Source organism: Papaver somniferum, unplaced genomic scaffold (assembly GCF_003573695.1).
Source record: "Papaver somniferum cultivar HN1 unplaced genomic scaffold, ASM357369v1 unplaced-scaffold_10, whole genome shotgun sequence".
Classification (NCBI taxonomy): Eukaryota; Viridiplantae; Streptophyta; class Magnoliopsida; order Ranunculales; family Papaveraceae; genus Papaver; species Papaver somniferum.
In genome coordinates, this window is record NW_020618825.1 from 39,774 (window position 1) to 63,511 (window position 23,738).

Here is a 23,738-nt window from a genome sequence, read left to right on the forward strand (position 1 = left end):
CGATCATAATGATGCAGTTCGTCTTATTCGTCATCAAAAGGCGGCCAAATGGGATCTTTTCAAGGAGTGTGACGAGTTTCAGGAGAAGGTTAAAAAATGTGTCATCATTAATTACGCAATGAAGAATTTGATGTTGTCACCATATCTGCATTTCTCGAGAGACAATGGCCAGGATACCATACATCTTCTATTTTGCGAGATGACAATTATTCCCGTTCATTGCATGAGAATCAACATCCTACTAGTGGGAGGTAAATGTCTTCGAGAAGGCTACAACCACTCGATACGTTATGAAGCTCTTGAACCATTAACTCTAAAGTGTATAGTATGGGATGCATGAAAGACACAATGTGAGTTTAGACATTCTGTGAAGGAGCCGATCCTAACCAGGAGTATAATCCGAAGAGAGCCAAATTGAGCGATGAAAAAAATGGTGAAGAAATTCAAGTTGGTACCCTTGAAGGAACAATTTGGAAGGACAACAAGAAAGGTAAAGCAGGGAAAGTTTGCGATGGACGAGGAGAATATTAAGAACCATATCACTGCTCATTGGTTATATCAGCTAGAAACTATTATTTTTCCTGACACTTCTGGATATAGGTTCTATGCACATTATATACAACTTTTGAAGGACCTCGATGAGATGAAAAACTACTCTTGGGCCACTGGGTGCTTGCATTCATTCAAGGAGAGATAAACAAATGGTCGAGGATTAAGATAACTCAAATTGGGGGCTACTTGACACTTATTTAGATGACCTTTTACATTATAAATTATCATATTGTTCGACAAGACTTTGTTCTTCCAATTTATTTTTTATTTATGTAGTTAATATTTTCGGTTCTTCGCATAGGTTTGGGTGTACGACCACTTCTCTGAGGAACTGGCTTCAGAGAAGAAACATTATCCTTACGGCGCTCTTACGACAGGAAAATTGGTTTTCTTGGACGCACAAGAGAAGTCCAAAAAAATTCAGTTGATTTCATTGAGGGATAAATTGGATAATATGACATCGAAAGATGTGGTGTTTCACCCATATGGTGTACCTGATGAACTAGATGAAGATGAAGATGAAGTCGAAGTCGAAATCTAGGATTTGTCTTTGGCCTAGGGTTACTATGGACCCTTTTGGTATCCTAACGGCTACTCAATGTATAATCCACAGAGAGTAATAAGATAACTTTTCTGTATCCAAATTATACCCGAGGAGGAGAATAAAAATTTCAATTTGGTGGTTAGAGGAACAAATAATACTGAAAATTGTTTTATCCTAAAACATGAACCAACTTCATCGGTACAACATTGGATTGAACTTAATAAGTATTAATTATTTACCTTTAATTGATTATGTAACTTTAGGTGAAGATCCAAATGAATGTGTCAAAAAATATTTGGAGCGGTATCAAGGTATTAGTCATCATATTGTAATAAATACAACAGCAATCTCGTGCTGATAAGGCGGAGGTGAAGGAGAAGGAGGCTGAGAGAGTTCAGGAGGAGATACTTATTTGTGGACAAGATGACCTTAAGTTATGGGATAATGTGGTAAGAAACTTTCTTCTCTTTATACTTCAAGTTGTTACAAAGTGTTGAAAATATATTTAATTGTGGTTATAATTGAAATCAAGTGAAGAAGGGTAAGAAATTGTTGAAGAAAATGCTGACCAAAATCCGTAATGGAGAGTCGATGTCGACTTAGGAACAAATTGACATCTATGGCTAGTGGGACGGTATTATATCTCAAAGAATGGTGGATCCAAGTCAGTCTAAGCCATTGAAGAAGGGTCGACAACAAGGAGAATTTTCAACTTGCGTTGTTCGTCCCACGGTGTAAGAAACTGGTGCAGGAGGTGAAACCCCAAGTGAGGATTAAGTTCAACCTAACACTCGTAATCAACGAGTAAGGAAAAGGGTTCGTCGTAGTGGTCGTCAGTGATTTTGTACTGTTTAGTTTCAGAAAACATCTTAGTTACGGGTTTCGTATGGTTGTAGTTTCAGAAAACATCTTAGTTATGGATTTCGTATGGTTTAGTTACGTTTGTTTATGTGTTTTAAAAAATTAGTTTGGTATATATTACGCTTTTATATTTTTTTTGATTGGGTTTAGGTTTTAGTTTTACGTGTGACTTGTGACTTGTAAGTAGAATCCAACAACTCAATCAACACGCTACAGAGTATATTTCGGCATAATATTTAAACAGCGAACAAGTTCGGAAACCTTTGAAAGAGCACAGGAAACCAAACTTTTTCTTTGGTTACCTGTATAATCTGACAGGTGTTGACGGTGGTTTTTAGTTCAGGGCTAAAATTTGAAAAACCCTGCATTTAATGTGCCGTCACTCAGCAAAGAAACGGAGCCATGTAAAAGTGACGAGTGTTTAACCTCTACGCTGGCACATTTATTGAGGAATTCAATATATTCACATGAAATTTATCCAGAATGGTGCATGTAGCAATAATCCCAGATATTCTGTAAATTTTAGCACCTTGCCTGTATTATTCAGTTAATATAAGTTTCTTTGAATGCTTTCTATGCTGTGTTCCCCGGCTGAACCCTTACTATTGATGTGGCATGAGAATTTGTGTTCATTCGCAACAGAGTAGCACGAATTTCCAAGTATCAAGGTTAAGGTCCTTGCATAAAAGTATTCAATCCGAAATCATACTGCTCTCTGGCAAATAAACTTAAAAAGAACTTTGTGTCAACACATAGAATTCAATCAAGTTAGTGATAATTCATAAATTCAGATATTACCCTAACTAATTTACAAAAATTAGGGTTTTGCGCCCTGCGCAGTATATTAAATCTCGCCTGTCGAAATTAAGCTTATGCGAACTAGGCAATTAATCCGCCATGGATTAGTAGGTGCAAAATCCTACCCAAAATTAGAAAAAAAGAAATAAAAAGAGTCGCGGAATAAGAGCAGCAACAAAGGGAGGTAGAGTAATCCATGCACTATGACTAGCCTTTGCTGAGTCCAACGATTCCTTGATCCATTTGATGGGGAAGCGAAGAGCCATCAGGCTCTGAATGTTAGCGTCTCACTTCTTCAAAACATCCGGATCAATTGGAGTTTCCTCCGCCAAAGAAAGCCCTTCCGTTATGTCGAGTAAGTCCTCGGTAGCCACGATCAAGGAATTGACAGGCATTTCTTCATGAATGCACATATGACCAAACTTCTCCACTATGCGACGATAGGTGGCTGCTTTAGCAGAAGGAACCCAAAATTCGTGTTCTAGAATGTAACGGTTATCCACATCAGCCTCCGCCGAAGACACGACACGCGGGTATTAAAATTTGGGATCCTCCGGAATAGCCATCAGTTCAGCATCCGCGTTCACGCCCTGAGAAACTTTGGGAGTTGATTTTTGACGCTTGCCACTAGCGCTGCCAGATTCGCTTCCTTTAACAGGTTGATTTGAACCGCTTCCCTTCCCTTGAGCGTCGTCGCGTTTTCCCATATTCTAAAAGAAAAAAAAGAAGACGGATATTAAGAAAAAACAATTATAGGCAAGATATCTTGGAACAGTAAGAGAAATTCAAAATACACGAATACCGGATCGGAAGGAGGAGGTGAATTAACATGAGAATGAACTGATTGGCGAGAAGAAGAAGACGAACTTGACACAGCCGGTTCAGAATGACCTAGGGGGCAAGAGAAATCGAAAGCAGAGAGAAAAATAAAATAGTCACTCAAAATGAGGGAAGTGGAGATACATATATAGGTGGTCAAATGCATTAAATAAGTTGTAACGATAAAAATTTAATCGACACGCGTCGATACGTCAAATTTAAATAATCATGAACAGAGTACACTCACAGGATTTACGAGGGGACGAACTCTGACCCTGGGCCCCGCTTTTAAGACCACTACCCTCTTGAGAATAATCATTGATGGAACGATCCGACTCTGACTTATCACCTAACATGTCGGAAGGAGTGTTAAGAGGATGATTGGGATGTTTAATCGTTCGAACAATTAAAGGACGAGTAGAGTGAAGAGTCATACGGGGATAAAGTACTTCAGGACCGCTCTGGCTAACTTCTCGACCAAGTTGACGCTCCACACGTTCAATAAAAGTACTGGCGGATGATGACCCCACTTTTGGAGCCTGCGGAGAAAATGAAAGGAGAAACATTAGCGGTCCAGAAAGAAGGCAATCACGGATTGGGTAATATACCAGGATATCGTCTCATCTTCTTAGCAAGTCGATCGTCCCTCCACTCTTCTATGGGCAGGTTAATATATTCTTCAAACATGAGGCCTATAGGTTTGCAGCAGACAGGCAGACAATTCTAGAAATGTGTGGCGAACCAAAATAACTAAGTAAGTGACTTGATAAAAAAAATAACACAGAAAGAGTAAGGGAATACCTTAGCAGGAGGAGTTGACGCAGCCGAAGGAATTTGCAAAGGCTTCATAGGAGGAACACGCCTCCTCTTCTTGGAATTGGATGGAGGAAGATCGCTACCTTTCCCATCTCCTTGAGAAAGCTCGTCACCGATAAGGGGGTCCCAGCTGGTTGATAAAGAGAGGCAACCCTTATTGTTGGAAGATAGCTTATACTTCTTAGCAACCTCAGCATTCAATTTCACACGACCTGAGGCATGCAGCTCCCTGAAATCCATCTCGGTCAAAGGGCGGGGAGCATATGTCTCCTTGATGAGTAGGTTAAGCACATTCGGACTAACACTATTGCGATACCCAAGCCATTCCTTGGTAACATGAACTTGGCGGCGGGGTTGAGGATAACTAAGATCAAAGAAGGACGGGTGATCGCTCATTCGAAGCCCACTTTTGAAAACACAACGATCAAAGCTTTTTCGGACCTCTCTGTCCTCGTCAATTGAAGAAGGAAGGAAAACATCAAAAGGAACTCCCTGATCAAAGCCTAATTGTCGCGTGACACGAACAGTGTTGTACGACTCGGAAGAAAATTTCCCACCATAAAAGCCAGGAAGACGCCCAGGTAAAACAGAGACGAGCATATCAAATTCATCCGTTGAAGGCATCTTTGCTGAAGAAATCCTTCGTGGGGTTTGGCTAACAAAATTGTAGTGGAGAGAACCAGTACGACCATCCTGATATGTGAGGGGATTATATTCCGCACCCTTATACATAAAGTCTTTATGCTTCTCCTTAGGGTGATGACCTTTCTTGTGATAAAGAGCCATCCGGGGATGACACTTTGGTTTTGTCACCAAATGCTTGGACCCATCTTTTCGAACGACTTCCACTTGCCGAGAAAGGGACAAAGGATTCAAATGAGAAGGCCTTTACTTAGGGAAGCGCTCCAAAGTCCACGCCTGAATGAAGTTGGCAGGAAGGAAAGTTTCAACCGTGTGGGATCCATCCACGCGACGAATATCGCGAACCAGCAAGTCTAGATGATGATACAGACCACCCAGAAACATAGGGGAAAGTGGGAAAGACACACCACGAGACATTGATACCACCATAGGGATCAACTCGTTCTTGATAGTATCCCGGGGATTATATTCAAAGACATCATGACAAAGACAAAAGAGTATAAATGCAGCCAGTTCCGCCTTGTCCGTCTCCGTTTATCGAGGAGGAACACCCTTGCCAGAACCAGACTGTAAAGGACCCTAGTACTTGATCCAGCATGAAAAAGAAGCTCGACGTTGTCCGGACTTCTGCTTTTGACCTCCTTTCACCTCCTTTACATCATCAGCCCCTTCAACAGGAGAGGGCTGTTGCTGAGCGGCTTTTATGGAAGATACCATGAGTTTCGTGGAAGATGAAACGTGTGCAGGGGAATCATGTGGTCCTCTTCATCCAGAGATTTATAAAGACAGCAGCTGTCATAGACTACAGAACAATAAACAAGAAAACTGGTAAGCGCCACTACATCCTCTAAGACCGGGGTCGCTTCACCCCAGGAAAACAAAAATGTATGAGGATCGATGCCCCAGCGAGCGCACAACCGATTTACGCTGTTATAACCCCGCCGGACATCCCTAAACTTAGAAGAATCCAAAGCCTCCTCTATACCCAGAGAAAGAATGGTAGCCGCGTTTTTTAGATTCGAGTGGATGTAGTCAATCCATGGCTCCCACGATTCATGCGATTCAGCGGATGAACGATGGTGAATCGTAGGAAATGTGTAATCTCCCCTATGGAATTCCAAGCGAGGAGAATATTCGAAAAAAGGCATAGTGGGTGAGTCGTCCTGAGCGAATAAGTCATTCTACAGACCTGGAAGGAGGAAATGGGTGAGGATTAAGCATGCGCGTGACCCAAACATCGTCGGCAGGGAAAAGAGTAGTGCCATCATCCCTAGCGGGGGGCCTGATTTTCTCTTTGAAACTGGTATTGTGTACAAAGTCTTCTAATGTATATGGATCAAGCCTAGGAGGAGATTCACGGACGGGTGATCCGTCGGACATGATGAACAAAAAGAACGAACAAGAGAGAGAAAGAGAGAATGTAAAAGATGAAGATTGTGAGGCGAGGTCTCCTCTATTTATAGGATGGTAAAAGGAGGAGCGGTTACTGAATAGATCAGTAACCGACGTCTTCAAAGAGTCGTGAACTTAAACCGCCCAATAACTTCCTTTTGTTATCGTGACGCACACGTGTGACTGTTGACATGGTCTTTGACCATACATGAATACATGAATATGATTAATCATACAAATAGCCTCTCCTTAACCTACCAAGGTTCCTCTTTTTAGGAATAAAAGGGACTTGGGGACTAGGTCTAACCCATTAAGATGGGAATTTCTAGTCCACACAATAAAACACTAAGGAAGTTGGGCTTTGGATTAAAGAGAAAGACCCTTTAGGGTTTGGTATTAACTTAAGGAGAGGGAAATTGCAGTTTAGTAATATGGTAACCTTATGGGTGTTTATCCATAAGAGGGACATTATAAAAGGAAAAAAAGGTACACTTCTTAAGATCATCATTAATTCCCCATCACTTATAACTATCTACCTTCTCCTTGGGAGTACTTTCTGTGATTAGGGATAATTCCTCCTTCCCACATTCTACTCATCAACAGTATGCAAAATGGAAGTGGGTTGTTGAGGACAAAGGTTATTAATGAATGCGTGATATTTCTTAATTTAAAATTCAAAATTCAACTCCGAAAAAGAAAATGTGAAGGCAATTAATTGAATATGGTGTTTCACCTAGCTTAATATGATCAAGAAAATATTAATTCGCAATTTTCGTTTAGTTGTTTTCTGTTAGATGTGGAGTACCTGTATGTTGAAGTAATTGCTTGCAATTAAGGTGCCCACGGGCATATTGAGTCAGGGAATAATTCATGTTATTCTGATGCGTTGTCTAGGCTTTTTAAATTGTATCATTTATTGTTGCACAACTTGGAATAGAATTTGAGATATAATATTCATATTTTATTTCTGAAATGGTTACAGGTTATAATCAGCACCAGTTGTCGATGCCATTTTGAAGGAATTTCTAACAAGTCTATACGACTCATATTCAAAACGTAAGATTATGTTTCCATTTTTAGTAGAACCTCACGCGATGTCATTGAAGGCATTTTAATCAGTTATACACACTTACATTTTTGTTATCATTACAAATTGCCGTTAGACTTTATCTCATTTTAATTTTTAACTTCATATCATTTTAATTCTTTTTGTTGTGTTTCAATTGTATAAATTTTGAAATTTGTAATTCTAATTTTTTGTTGATATTTTTACTATTTTTGGCAGTGGATGATTGGTGGTTTCTCTTTATATAGTAATATAGTAACTATGATTATGCTTAAGTTACTAAAACAGTTACAAACTGTTTGAGGTGATTATCAGTGTGTAAATATAAATTTGTGTTGGAAAGGTATGAGTCATTAACTTATTGGTTTAAAAGGTTATCGTGTTCATACTGTGGTTGTACTCACCACATGCGTCATCTCTTTGATTGTCCAAAATGCATATATTAGATACCGGATGTGATTGTCCATTCACTTCGAACATCAAGGTAATATTACTCATTCATTCATGCTAACTTATTTTTCATATTTTAGTATTTTTCCAAAGAAAATAGAATATTTGCTCCAATTTAATTTTCTGTTATTTGTATGGTAGTCTCGGAGAAATTTATTTTGGTGGCAGGTGTGGTGGTGACGATGATTATAGTGCTGATATCACATGATAGCTTCATGTCAAGTTGAATATGTTATTCTACTTTTAGGATTCAATTGAACCAGGTGGTACTGATATGACTGAGCATTGGAATCTCTAGGGACTGAACGGATCCTTAATTGGGTCAATAACCACCGGCAATTTCATTGGTCCTAGCGTGATCTGTTGTCTACTACATATTTTTAAGGTAAATGTTATTTTGGTACTTCAAAATGATTTTTTCTGAATAGGTTAACGATTATCGGTTTTTGGGTTGGCTGCGTCATTTGTAATATAAGTTATAAAACTCGCTTATTGCAAATCAGTCTTAATACGATGAAAGAACGGCTTTTATAGTGACCATAGTGGGTACAACTTAAAAGTAGGATTAAGATTTGGACTACTTTAGCTTGGTGTTCATCGAAATTAACCCAACCAACTGAAACTCTTTAAACATGGAGTACATTAATTTTATTTGACTCCAGTTATGTCCAATCTTATTCTTTTTGTTTTTTGTGTGTCAAATATATAAGAAAGCAACGAGGGTCTCACGCACTGATGTTGGAAAGATATTATGAAATATTAATTTAATAGATGGTAATTACTCCCTCCGTACCAGATATATAGGCGACAAAAGCAAAATCTCTTAGATTAAGAAACTTTTTTAGTTTCATAAATATCCACTTTCTTTCCTATGTTTTCCCTTATCCAATTTCCAATGATAGAAACAATATCTCAATTGTGGTGATACCAATGCATATTAAATAGGGGTCACATGTGGAAAAACCCATCTTGAAAATTGAGATTCACCTATCTAAAGGAACAACCAAAATATAAAACTCCGGCTATATGTGTGGTACGTAGAGAGTATGCATCAATTATATATACTACGCAGTTACTAATTTAAGATTGCCTTTTGTTTCTCATGTTGATTTAGACCAAACCCGAATAATTTACAAGAAATGAGGTCCTTTGTAATTCTTATGCCTCGATGGTTCTGTATGGATGGTCATTGATCAACCAACAACATTTGAAATCCTTTCCAACATGGCTACTTCTAATAAAAAAGAAGATGTGAGAGAAAAATATTTCGAGAAAATGTTCTCATTAACTTTTCTAAAAGTTTTCAAATTTATACCGAAGTTGTTTAATGCTTCGTCAGTTCCTCTCCTACCTTAGTGATTCATCAGTGATACGAGAGGATGCAAAGAGATACGTGGATTTGAAGTACTTAAAGCAGAGTCAAGATGGAAGATAACTCTATCTGCCAACAACTGTGGTGTATTTAAAAAACTCTATGGCTAATGACTTGAAATCAAACTTCATTCTGCTTAAAAAAAACATACCCCCGAACTGCTCAAACTTAAAAGAATTGATTTGTTTACATACAAACATCTCAATCAAGAGATTCACGGTTTCGGCTTTAAAATTCCTATATATTCATTTATTCAAAGAGTTCTGTGAGAGAATATAATGCATACCTCTGTTGAGATCATCGATATCAGCATGCGCAACCAGTGTCCTGCCAAGAGTTGAATGCTTCCAGCTTAGTGGAATCTGCAATTTACCCAAGAAAACAAATGAGAAAAAAAACATCCAAAGGGTACAACTATTCGAAATAGAAAAAAAAATCACGAGTTTGATAAGAAATTATGTAAATTATAAAATAGCGTAATAAGGAATAAATTATAATACCCGGGTAACTTTAATAGAATCTTCAACAACCACTAAAACATTCAAAATTTAAAGAAATTACTCAAACCAAAAAAAAGAAAAAAAATTCATAAAATAAGAAAGACTAAAAAGAACAGAAAGACAATTCAAATATGCACAAGGAGAGACCATAAGGGCCAGAAAGTAACTCAATTGAAGCTACATAGACTACATGAAATTTAGGAATTTACAAAACATCATTATAAGAAATCCTCATTTTCTGATTTACGAAGATAATTTAACAATTTACAAAGCCTACATAGCGATTTGATCGACGGGGATGAAAAAAAGCATTTGGAGAACTGCGTAAAAATCCAAACTTTCAGTAATTTAATCCCAAAATGGAAACAAAGAACCAATCATCGTCAGTTGATATGTTTAGATCCAACACACTTTAGAGTAACATTCCTTTTCTGAATCGCTTCATCAATGGAGTCCAGAAGGTTTTTAGACCGTGATGTTAGAAAATGACACAGCTAAACTAATCAATAAAATAAATTCAAATACTAATCAGCATGTGTCATGCCAAGTAAAATAATTCAAAACGCTCGGATAAATCATGCACAATTCATAATGCTCAAATAAATCATTCCAAAATTGGACATGTAAATTGGATGTTTTGTATTGCTCATGAATTGAGTTACATGGTGCATACCTCAGGGTTAGCAACGATAACTTGGTATGTCTACCATATGACCATTAACTAAAATATGTTTATGATTAACTAATTGTTGAGCTCCAAGAGTGGCCGAAGCTGTTAACCAAACCATTTTAATAACATATTGTAAAAAACCTCGACAAGTTGAGCCTTTGATTTTTCCAATAATGAACCGTTTCATTGGTTTATCTTAATATATGCTGGTAAAACAAATATATGAATTTGGGTTTATCATTCCAAATTTCAATCGTCAAATCATTAGATACCTAAACATATCATAGTTTACCATTTCTTTAAAAAATCAATCTAATCAAAGATTATTCAGAGAGAATCTAATGCATTTGACCAGGGAACGGGGCAAAGCCCCGTCACACTAAATTGGCTGATCCCATCCTCCCATTGCGTAGCACGGGTTAGATACTAGTGCATAGTAACAAAGCAATATAGTGTGACTAAAGAAAAAAATTAACTTTGTGAAAGTTAACCACGGATCGGCTGTTTGGCTAGAAGGATCGGCGTTTAATGTCGATGTACAGAGATCGGGTAACCGCGTCTGTTGGCATGTAGATTGGATCAATCCAGCATCTCCTAATACAAGAATAGATGATTCTTGAACAATGAAAATGAGGGACGGAATAGAGATTAGGTAGACGATTGATGATGAAGCCATTCTTTTTCTTTCTTGAAACTGAATTATACTTTGATCTATCGACGAGAATTATACATATAGTGGAATGTAGGAAAGTTATTGTCGGAATAAAGAATTGATTATGGGAATCAAATATTCTAAATTAATTGCATATTTCACAGTTATTTGGTACGAGAATATCCCATAATTTATTGTTTTGTAAACCCAAATCTTCAAGATATTCCGTAATATAATTATCTTTAAAACGACATAATTATGGGAATTACTTGGATCAATTTTTTCCAGGTTACTGAAAATATTCTAGGAACTGAGATATATGTAGTGCAAGCAGGGAGTTGTTTGAGGAAACTTAATCAATTCTCATTAATAGTTCGAAATAACTTTAAAAGAACATTAAATCATTATTTTGTTTTGATCGGTAAATCAAGATCTCACTATTAAAACTCCATCTTAATTAATTAATTAACATGCACAAGATGTTGTTTGATGATATCAGCAGCAACATCAACCAACTCCACAAATCTGACTTCTCTTTGTTCCAGTGCATCAGGATAAGACAATGGAGGATTGAACAAAGTAAACGAATCACGGCACCTATCAGCATGATCTCTGCCATAATTTAATTTTTTCAATGCCATTTCGTAGTCCAAGAAGCTCGAATATTCACTTGATATATCCAGAGAAGTCTTGGCTTCTTTATATTCTTCGCTGCATCTCTTAAACGCTTTAACTGCGGCTGGATCAGAAACAGTTTTAACAAGCTCAGCGAGTATGAATCTGAATGTGTCTGCAGCACTAGCAGAGCCAGCATTAATCATAATAGTGGCTAGACGTCTTACATCTGCAGGTTTGCTAAACCGGGAGGTGTTTAATGTCGATGTGCATAGATCGGGAAACTGTGTCTTCTGGCAAACTTTCTGGATCAAGTCAGCGTCTCCGAGCACGAGAGAAAGAGGTAATAGAATGGAGATTAGGAGGACAATTGATGAAGCCATTTCTTTTTTCTTTTTTCTTCTTCAACTTTTTTTATTGAGATTTGATTTGTACTTTGGATATTTAGCAGAGAATGGTATTTATAGGGAAGTTGTGAATGTTAATGCTGAAAGAAAGATATGATTATTGGGAAACAAAATATATTTTGTTTCTCTAATTTGGAGATATTAAGATATTTTTATAATGTGATAACATTTTCAAGATCTAGAAAAAATTTATTCTTTATTATGTCATTTCTCTCTCTTATTCTTTTTTCTCTCTCCCATTTAAAATTAATCAGGTCAATAACCTGAGTCAATTCTATAAGCGAAACGGATTTTTTTTTATTTTTGATAGGGGGAAAGCCACTATTATTAGAGGGAAAGCTGACCCCAGTCTAGTCTATTTGACTCCGTGTCAATATTTGGTTGATATACTAATAATCTTCCCCCTATCAAAAATTATCGCTGGAGTTTAGTTTCCTGCGACACCCTTTAACCTTATAACCCTAGGTTTCTCTTGTTACGTATCAAGATTAAAATGCACTCTGTCTGAAGATTAAAGTGTTCCCTTCAAAATATTAGGAAACCCTAGAAAATCCAATCATCTATGAAGAACATTAATTTGATCGCAATAGTAAAGCAAAGTGGGAGAAAACTATCATATCCACAACGACTCTACATCACTCGCAATTGAAGAATCAAACGAAGCTAATGCAGAGTTCATGGGAAGAATCTATGGGAATCAAGTTGCAGATACCAGGTTGTGGAAGAAAATTGCTATCAATCTAAAACAATTCCAAAGGCAATCATGGTACAATCATTATTCTTTTATTTGTGAACTCTTTTACACAAGCTAACGAGTTCTTCATAATCAACTTGCTTATTTAGTTTTCCAGATAGTATTTTGTTAATTGATTAAGCATCATTTACAATGGCCATTTAGCAAGTCATTTTGCTGTTACATAAATCGGTGCCTTGGCAACTCATCAATGGATAACTAATCAACAGTTAGGTTGCTCAAGGACTTAAATATAGTTAAACTAAATACGAAGAAATGTGTACTGAGTGATTGTTCGCGACAAAATAACATGCTACAGTTTGGGTTGATGTACAAACGGCGTAAGGTTAAAGGTTGATATCGGACACTAAACTCCAACGATAATAATCTTTGATAGGGCAAAGCTTATTAGTATATCCACCCAATATTAAAATGGAGTCAAATAAAATAGACTATGGTCAGCTTTTCCTTTAGTAATATTGGCTTTCCTCCTATTAAAAATCTTTTTTATTGAGATTTGATTTGTAATTTGGATATTTAGCAAAGAATGGTATTTATAGGGAAGTTGTGAATGTTAATGTTGGAAGAAAGATATGATTATTGGGAAACAAAATATTGAGTATATATATGACTTGATTGCAGATCTCCAATATATTATTTTGTTTCGTTAATTAGGAGATATTAAGATATTTTTATAATGTGATGACATTTTCAAGATATGTAGAAATTTTACGGAAATTGGGTCATATACAGTATCTATAATACAAAACAATATGGGTTTTTGAGCCTTGGACGGTCGGATAACATTTTGAGAGACAAACATTACATCCGACCATCCAAGTTTCATCCTATCCAAAGACATCCGACGGATGTAAGAGTTGTAACCTCTTTTCTTTATGACTTCGCATTGATTGGGTTCCCTCATAATAAGATCATAAATAAAAATGAATATGGAAAATAAAATTAAAGTTCATTTACTTTACTTATTTAATTATTAGATTTTTCCAATTCTCCATCTACAAATATATAAATGGTTAAATAAATATATGAACATTGTCTAACCTATGGTGAATTTCCTCAATAGTATAACATTTATGTATTTTGGAATCACCTCGTAACTCAAATGACTTAAAACTAATTGTTAGGTCTTCAACATCTACAAATTCTAAATTATTAACAATATTAACATTTATTTTAATTTTTTAAGTGTGGGTTTTTGTTTTAAAAAAAAACTCTATATATTTGAGAAAGATCCTTTAAATGTAAAATAAAAATATTTAAAAATAAAGCACAATAAGTTAATTTTTTAAATCTTTTAGAAAATCTTGGTTTAACAAATTTTCTTTTATTTTTAAGAATATACTTATCTAAGCTTTGATCATGTAAGAGTTGTTTTAATAGAAGAAAGGAAAACATGTCATACATAGTAGCGTAAAGGAAAATAATCGCTCATTACATGGTCAATTACAAACGTCTACTTGGTTGTATCTGATCATTTCAGTGTCATCCCAGAAAAAGTCATCCGACGGATGTAATATTTGTAACCTTCAGGTATGGATGTATGCGCTGATAAGCCTCATAATTAGTTCTTTACCAATTAAAAAGAATACTGCGCAACAACAAAAATTCTTACCAATCAAATGCTACAACTATGTAAAACTCATAAATCATATTTTTTATTAAAATAAATAAATTAACTCATATCTTTTTAAAATCGAACTAACCCACCTTCATCATCCCACAAATTAAGAACAAATAACACAAGAACATTTGTGGTTACAATATCTAAAACTCTCATTTCTGCCTTAAAATAAATTAATTGTCCTTCATCAACCTGCAAAGAACAAAAAACGTTATTTTATAAATATGAAATATTAATTTTCATTTAAATTAATTTTTTTTAGAACAATTAAAAAATAAAAATAAATACATACAACTGAAATATTCGTAGATAATGAATCACCAAAACCTTTTTCTTCAATCATATGCCTAATTTCAATTTTAGTGAAAAACAAATGATACTTTAAATCTTATAATTGACCTAGATATGACATGTAATTTTGCAAGATAGAATTCTCTTTAGATTTGCAAATCGAACGACAATCTACCTTGGAATCACATTCCTTTTCAAAGTTACACGGACATTGAAACCTTAATCTTTCATAAACCTCCCTGAATTTTTGGGTAGTTTCTTTTTTTCATCTGTATCTACTAAACATATATTCTTTATCTTCTGCATCCTAATTGTTTTTCCCCCATAACAACACGATTGAACATCGTCATCTAAACCTTCAATTACCGACCCATCGCTATGACCAAATTCTTCTTTCTTATCATGATTCACCTCCATCTTCTCAACTCCTGTTTTTGTTTTGCAAATATCGAATATGGAAAACGTGCAAAGTGGTGTTACATTTTCATCCGGAAATGGTTACAAATATCGACGAAGATTCAAGATATATAATATTTTGAATACAACACAAAACAATATCAAAGACCATCAGTCTTTGAGGATCGATAAAAAATTATTATTTTAGGAAAAAATAAAATAATTTACCTGGCACTTTTATAAGAAATTATTATTTTAACCAATTACAGGTGTGACCATATTTATAACTATTTGGACGACAAATATGTAAGATTTTCATAACTACAAGTTCTCATGGGTCAAAATAAGTCATATCATAGTTGGTAGTATTTATTTAAATTATTATGACCAAAAATTATTTTATCTCATAAACAAGACATAAAGAATGGGAATTATGCACAACCAAACTATAGGTTTTGGTGGAAAAAAATGCAAGAAAATTTAGCCATATATATACCATTTACTTTAAATTCTATTCTTTATTATGTCCTTTCTCTCTCCTATTTTTTTCTCTCTCTCCAATTTAAAATTAATTATGATGATAATCTTAACTTTTCAAATATAAATCAGATTTTAATAAAATTTATATAACTGGATGCTAGGACTATCAATTAACCACTTGAGCTGAAAAAAAATCTCTTTCGCTCGTAGTGTGGGCAAGATATGGATTTGACTCAGATTAGGAGAAATTGGTTCCCTATTTTCTGCACTTCCAACCATGGACAACACAAATGTTGTATTGCGAAAAGGCTGGTACGATATGCCCTGATGTCAATCCTGCTGATTGGATCCGTTTAGAAGGTATAGACCCGGTCGTGGCTTAAAAATAAAATGAATAAGTTGAGCACCTGAAATGATATAATAGTGACTCTAAATTGTCAGTGCCGGTCCATACTGACCATCTGATTCCAGGTGGCCTATCTCAACTGGCAAGAATGAAAAGGGTCTCAACTTTTGAGTCTCTCTACTGCGCAATGTAAGAATAAGGAATACTTCACATATATTCAAAGGGGTTGTACCTGATCATACAGACTTCACGCTCATTTTTAAAGATGAAACTGCTGCCGTGAATCAAGTGACTACGCGACAAGGAAAATTTTCATTAGGGGGGAATGATGAAGCTCTTGTAGAGTCTTCTACTTCAGTGAATGAGTGAAATATTCCCAATAGATGGAATCAATGAGGCCCCATAAAATCAAATGGTATCCCTTTTCTATACAGCATTATGAATCCATGGAAGCAAAACATAAACCACACAAGGATGGTAAAGAAATTAACCAACACTATCGACTTCAAAGTACATAGTAAAGTTTGGATAGAAATACTCGTTCTTACACCCTCGAGATTCAAGATTACAAGACAAACTCATCTAGTCAGTCGTGTTTTTCATCTTCTGACCTCTTCTAAAATTAAGCTCGGGAACAATGCTCTCTAGCTAGTTGTTTCATTGCTGGATATTTCATCTTCCTTTCAGACCACCTGATAGTTAAGTGAGTAACAAGCAAGCCCGCTATTGCTAGCTGAAATTAGTGAAGGGTGGCATTCCGAACCAACCATTGTGATTAATGGTATCCTATGCTATGTTCTGTGTCTATTTCTCTTGAGTCTCTGTGTCGAGTAGGCAAAGTTCTGTGTGACAGCTAACATGATTTACATTTTTTCAACTCTGACGTTAACTAAAACAAGCTACGCTAATTATTTGTCTTCGAGTAATCCGAGGTTTTAGGAAAGCTCAATTCCGGTTAGGTACCTAGCTAACACATTAGTACCAGATGCAGGAAACGAAATTCACTGATGAATGATGACAAAGCTGAGTGTGGTTTCCTAGTCAGACTTCCAACTATAACTGAGTGTGCCTTAGCATAACATGTGGATGCGCAAATTTAGAGCCTAAAAAATCTATCACTCTGATAAGAAGTAAGAACACAGTTTCCCTCACTTTCACAATTATGCTACCAATGTATAAGAACGAAACGAGTGACTAAACTACGCATCATCTTCTCCAGTTGCAATTAGATCAAACAGGACAGCAAAGTACATACTAACAAAGCAATATAGTTTAACTAAAGCAAAAAAATATTGTGAACGTTACTTGTTCAAAAGTGGGAGATTCAGAATTCTGAAATCAGAGGAAATGAAAAACGTAACATTTGCTTTAAGGTTCTCGACTCTCCCTATCGTGCAATATAAGGGAAGGGAATACTTCACATATATTTAAAGAGGCTGTATACCTGATTATATAGACACAATTACAAAAAGTCAGGATCCTCTAACTAAGAATCTATAGCCTTCATTGCCGACAACGATTAGTTGGTTCGCGTAGATGTGCCGAAACAGGCTCATTTTTAAAGATGAAACTGCTGACGTGAATTAAGTGATTAAGAAACAAGGCTAAGTTTCATTCTGGCAACGAATGATGAAGCTCTTGAAGAGTCTGCTTCTTGGTTCAGTGAACAAATTCCAACAGCTAGAATCACAAGGCCCAGTTGAACAAAAAGGCATCCTTTTCTATTCAACACATGCATTATGAATCATATGGCTATCTCTCTCGTAATTTTCTCCCAATCAGTGTATACAAGTCCATGGAAGCAAAACATAAAATTCTCAAGGATGATAACGAAACTAACCGATACTGACAGCTTCAAAGTACGTAACACTATCCTATGGTATCCTTTTCTATTCAACACATGGATAGAATTACCCATTCTTACACCCGCATATTTAAGATTACAAAACAAACACATCTGCTGTAGTGGATTAAACATTTGTTTAATTCCTATTCCGCCTAATCAGTTGTGGTTTTCATCTTCTGACCTCTTTTAAACTTAAGCTCAGGCACAATGCTCTCTAGCTAGCTGTTTCATTGTTGGATATTTTCTCTTTCTTTCAGACCACCTGATAGTTAAGTGAGTAACAAAACAAGCCCTATATCAGGTTTTTAGACCACCTGATATTTTCTCTCTATCTAGCTGCTTTATTGTTGGATATTTTCTATTGCTTTAAAACCACCTGATAGTTAAGTGAAGTTGGTTCAGGCTAGCATTTGAAATTATCCATTGTGGTAATGGTATCCTATGCTATACTCTGTGTGTATCTCTCTAGAGTCTTTGAGTCTAGTAGGCAAGGTTCTGTGTGATAGCTAATATGATTTACATATCAACTCTGATGTTAACTAAAACAAGCAAAGCTAATTATTTGTCTTCGAATAATGCTACGTTTACATCTCCATAGGAAAGCTCAATTATGGCTAGGTACCTAGCTAACACATTAGTACCATATGCAGGAACTGAAATTTACTGATGAATGAAGGCAAACACTTGAGTGTTGTTTCCAATTCAGACTTCTAATTCTACGATGTGAAACTGAAGGTACCTTAGCATAACATGTGGATGTGCAAATTTAGAGCCCAAAAAATCTATCACTACGCTAAGAATTAAGAACAATCTCCCTCACTTCCACAATTATGCTTCCATATGCATAAGAACGAAACAAGTAACTAAACCATGCATCATGTTCTCCAAATGCAATTAGATAAAGAGGGCAACAAAATGCATATTAACAGAGAAATGTAACTTAACTAAAGCAGAAAACACTGCCATAAAGTTGAGGATTGACAACATAAAGAACAAATTAATAATAAGCTTTAGAATGCTAGACCCTGCGTCAGGATGTTTACTATGAATCAAACTTATGCAATCTCAAGTTCAAACAAAGTAGAAAATAAAGTGATATGAGTTACCTCAGAAGCTCAGCGAAGCTTACCATGTATCTTATACAGCTCGACTGTCAGCACTTCACCCACAATTTCAGCTGATTTCTTCTCAACGTAGCCTGACTCCATAAACTTTATATCTTCTTCTTCTCCTGGTAATCCTTTCAATATAACTAAGGTGGTCTTGTAATGGATTTTTGAGTTTGGTGATTCCCATAGGAATTTCCCTTAGAAACCTTGCCTAGTTTTGGGCCTACGCATTTCATTTGAGGCCAACAAGACAGAAACAATTTTTTTGAAGTAAAGTGGATAACCTTTTATCCAACTATTTTCCTAAATGGCTAAGTTAACACTGAAATCAGCTACCGCTAATTCATTATCAAAACTTGAAAAAATTCTATAAGAAAATTGAAAAAATTAAACGCAAAATCGATTGATGTTAGTGCAGTAGTAAACCGATTTTGGTTTGAGTTTTTTCAATTGACGAAGAAAACTCAGAATCAGTTTTTGTCTATGTAGACATAAATCGATTATAAAAAACAGAGTTTATAAACGTCTATATAAACCGACTATGCCATATTTTTACAAAAAAAATTATTCATTACATAATTCAGGATATTAGCGCATTATATATATAGGACAATTCAGTATGCGAATTCTTAAATCTTGCACATCAATACATCGTCAATAAACCTCCGAGCACAAGGGTACAACACCATGTATTCCTTGTGGTGAATGAACTTCTTTTCCCCATTACGAATTCTCCATAGGCCGGTGAATAATTCCAACTGCAGTTAAATGAATTAAATGTTAGTATGCAAACATTAAATAATGTCATGGGTACTATAAAAAATGTCGGATTACTCCCTTTCTCACTTAGAGGAGCTTGTGGATGATGGTCGTACACCATTCTTCTAATTTTAGCATACTCTCGCGTTGCAATTTCAATGTATTGGAATCGAAAAGCTAAGTCTCTCCATTTACGGTCTTTTGGATTCATGGTGCGGTCATAATAGAATTTTTCATCCTCATTCAAAATAATTGAATATAGTGCATGGAATTCTCATAATTGATCTATGTGATGCACCCCTAAAACCCGATTCTGAAGTTGTACCCATAGAGAAATTAGAAAATTGGATTTTATGTAGGTAACTGTAAACCGATTCTGACTGAAAAAACTGCCAGAATCCTGCCTTTTTTTGCACACACATTGTAGTTGGTTCTTTTGTCGCATCTTAAGCAAACACAAAAAAAAAATCAAAACAAACCACAATCATTGATAAACTAGAGAACACAACCAAAAATTATTCGATAATAATTTTAAGACATAATTTTTGACTCTATAATTGTCCATACTTAAAGACATAAGTTTGGAAAACAAAGAAACCATTCATTCATCAACATTCCCACCACGACCACGTCCACGTCCAGTACCACGACCACCTCGTCCTCATTTAGCAGGTCTTCTTCGCCGACATCATGCATATTTTGCGCGCTGCTCGATTCACATTAAGAGTACATGTTCTGAATGGCTTTCCTCATCTTTTTCTTTTTGTTCTACAACACCGCTTCCATAAACCTTGCACCCGCATCTACATCTTCGAGACTGTTCAATTTATCAATCATTTTTTCATTTGCCTCAACATATTTCCCTTCCCTAATACATAACGTTGATTGGGTTATCAGATGCCTGATTCGTCTTCTCTGTTTCCATTTTAAACAACAAACATTCAACAAATCATGGAAAAACCATTAACAAAACCATAATTGAGAAATAATATGCACCAGGTATTCGAGATTTGTATCTTTGTCATGTATCTGGGGCCACTCATATACTCGTATCACTCGAGTATGTGAAACGTTGAGGTACCATGGGATGTCATCCGGAGTTTCCTCGTCATCTGTTTGTGAACAACCATCCATATCATGTTTTCGGTACCTTCTATATTCCCAGTATTTAGATGTTGGTAAAGGTTTGTGAACAACCTTAATATCATTATCAACTGAATGAATTTCGGTCTCATTGATTTTAAACTTCTTGTGTCCCTCTAGGATTTTTTGTACGTATCCGGATTGTCTTGTGACTCTCGTCGGGTTGTACATTACATATCCTCATGGGTGAAACAAAGGCCCAAAATAACGTTCTTGCTCGGCATATCTAACAATCTTTACTTTAGCCAAAACTTCCTTGTAAGGGTGAAATACAACATCTTTTGTCGTCAAGTTGTCCAACTGACGTCTCAATTCTAGATATTCCTCATCTTGGGACTTCGAATTACCGTTGAAGTTGTACTTGTATCCATAACACTGACTGTCCCATTGCTTGTTCACAAAAGCCTTTTTAGCAAATATTAAGAAGTGAAAATATATCCACACAAGCAGAAAAGCCATATTCCCTCCGATTTTGTTCCTTAGAGCCATAGAATCCTTTCTCAACTCGTTCAACGAGTGTGCTAGGATGGGAGATCCCTAAGAGTATTCGTGAATCCTGTCAAATGGTTGCAACCACTAAATAAAGTTGGCGTTCACACGCTCACCGAAAATGTCGGGGAAGATAACAGATCCCAGGATGTAGAGGACATATCCATTGGTTGTAACGAAGATACATTCCTTGGTCACTTCTTTTTCCTGAGCACGAAGCTTCTTTGTTCTCACGAAGTGGTACCTCAAACCCGCTAGATGAAATATACCCTGCTTTTCTTTACCTAATAGCATCTATAACTTGGTCATCTCCTTATCCCATTCGAACACATTCTTGGTAAACTCGTAAATCTTGTCCCACTCAAACTCTTGAACCTATTTTTTGTGCTTCACGGATTTATCTTCTACCGTTAGCCCGATAATCAACTTCACATTATTTGGAGTTATCTTCATGTCGCCAACCGAAAGATGGAAAGTATTTGTTTCCCCATAAAATATTTTGGCGAAGGCGAAAACAAGAGGTATGTCGTAACCAACAACTAAATTGTCGACGCAGCCAACAACCCTGTTGATTTGACTAGATCGATTACTTCCTCTACTTCTCCTACGGTTGATTCTATTGCTTCCAGTGGACAATTCTTCATCATCCACACTGACGTTCCTGGTTTCTACAATGAACGACATCCTTATGATCCTATAAAACAAAATAAATCCGATACACAATAATCAAAACACTAAACAAATAATAAGTCTTATCTTACATAACATAAGGTTTAGGTAGTTACTATGTTATGACAGACAACAGCGGCCCAACTCTCTATGTACCCCCATAACAATTGTCCTTCATGGGCCGCGAAAATACATATTCAGCGGGTTGGACACATGGTCCCCTTTCTTCTTCTTTGGACTACGATTCTTACCATGTTTCTTACCTTGTTGTTGAAACTGTTGTTGGACTTGTTCTTGTACTTGTCCTCCTTGGACATGTTCTTGAATTTATCCTCCTTGGACTTGTTCTTGAACTTCTCCTCTTTCTTCATCAACTTCCTTCCCACTTTCTTCTTTACCAACTTCTTTGTCACTTTCTTCTTCGTCAACTTCCTCGTCACCACTTTCTTATTCATCAACTTCTTTATCACCAATTTCTTCTTCATTACCTTCTTCTTCAATAGGTTTAGCGGAATCGGATTTTTCTTTTGTTTGTTGCTCCGGTTGAGGTGGTGTGGCATTGACGCGGTTTTCCTCCGAAACCCTTCGGAGGGAAGCATCCAAATTTTTACCGTCCTTTCGACGAGGTTACGAACTTTGAGGAAAAGCAATGTCATGTTTCTTCATATATTTATTTTCATCTTGCATTTGTTGCTTGTCCTTGTTGTCCATGGATAATACGAAGATAAACGACAAACAACAATGGAATTCAATGTATATTTTGTAATTCAAGGTATACCATCGGTTTACACGATACACATATAAAGACCGATTCCTAACACTACACATCAAAAATCGGTTTATATAAGTTCTCATGTAATTTGATTTTAAAATAAAAAACATACAGAAATGTTGGGCATTTTTGCTCACAAGAGTCGGTTTACAAGATATACATATAAAGACTGATTCCTAACATTGCACAACAAGAATTGATTTTTATAAGTGCTCATATAATCCGATTATGGGATAAGCAGTTGAGAAATCGAAGGATACACAATCGATTTTTGTAGACAAACATGTAATCTAATTCTAACACAAAAAACTTACAAAAAAACGGTTATCCCTATCGTAACTGAATCGAGCTATGTGGGCATAAACATGGTGTTAGTGCATTGCTTGGTCAAACTCACAAGCGTTTCTATCTCAAGCTTGTTGTCAAATTTAGTTGATCAAAACTATATCTTAATTTCTGATCTACATTTTAGTCAAGTAATGGATTAGGATATAAGTGTGTAGTTTAGTATCAGACATCATTGTGTTCTACTGTTTAAAGGCGAAGATCAACCGAAGATTTTGAAAAACTTCATTAACAAAAGGTAAGTGAAGACTGAACCTCATATTACTTAAGTTTTCATCTTTCTATCTATGAGACACTGTTGCGTGACTAAATAGGTACATGCATAAATAAATTTCGAGTCAAATTTATCTTGTTAATCATTCTTGAAATATGTTGACTAAGCTTAAGAACATTTGTTCATGCTTGATGAATTTGGTTAAGAAAAATTTATTGGTTATGATATAAATTATGATTCAAGATTTAATCATTTGAAAATAGCCTGGAACAGTGATATGTGTCATTGATGTTATTCAGGAATGTTGCGAATTGATTAATAGAGAGATATAGAACTATTGTACATCTG

At 35.9% G+C, this 23,738-nt stretch overlaps 1 protein-coding gene across 1 annotated transcript; it reads right to left on the reverse strand.

Moving 5' to 3' along the window:
- Window positions 1-11,480: 11,480 nt before the first annotated feature.
- LOC113326081 (cell wall / vacuolar inhibitor of fructosidase 2-like) lies at window positions 11,481-12,166 on the reverse strand. The gene has a single exon (XM_026573886.1). The coding sequence runs from the start codon at window positions 12,130-12,132 to the stop codon at window positions 11,596-11,598; it is 537 nt and encodes a 178-aa protein (XP_026429671.1). The 5' UTR covers window positions 12,133-12,166; the 3' UTR covers window positions 11,481-11,595.
- Between the last annotated feature and the right edge of the window lie 11,572 nt (window positions 12,167-23,738).

Excerpts from the sequence above, each read along its gene's own strand:
- LOC113326081 (XM_026573886.1), bottom strand. The coding sequence starts at position 12,132 with ATGGCTTCATCAATTGTCCTCCTAATCTCCATTCTATTACCTCTTTCT.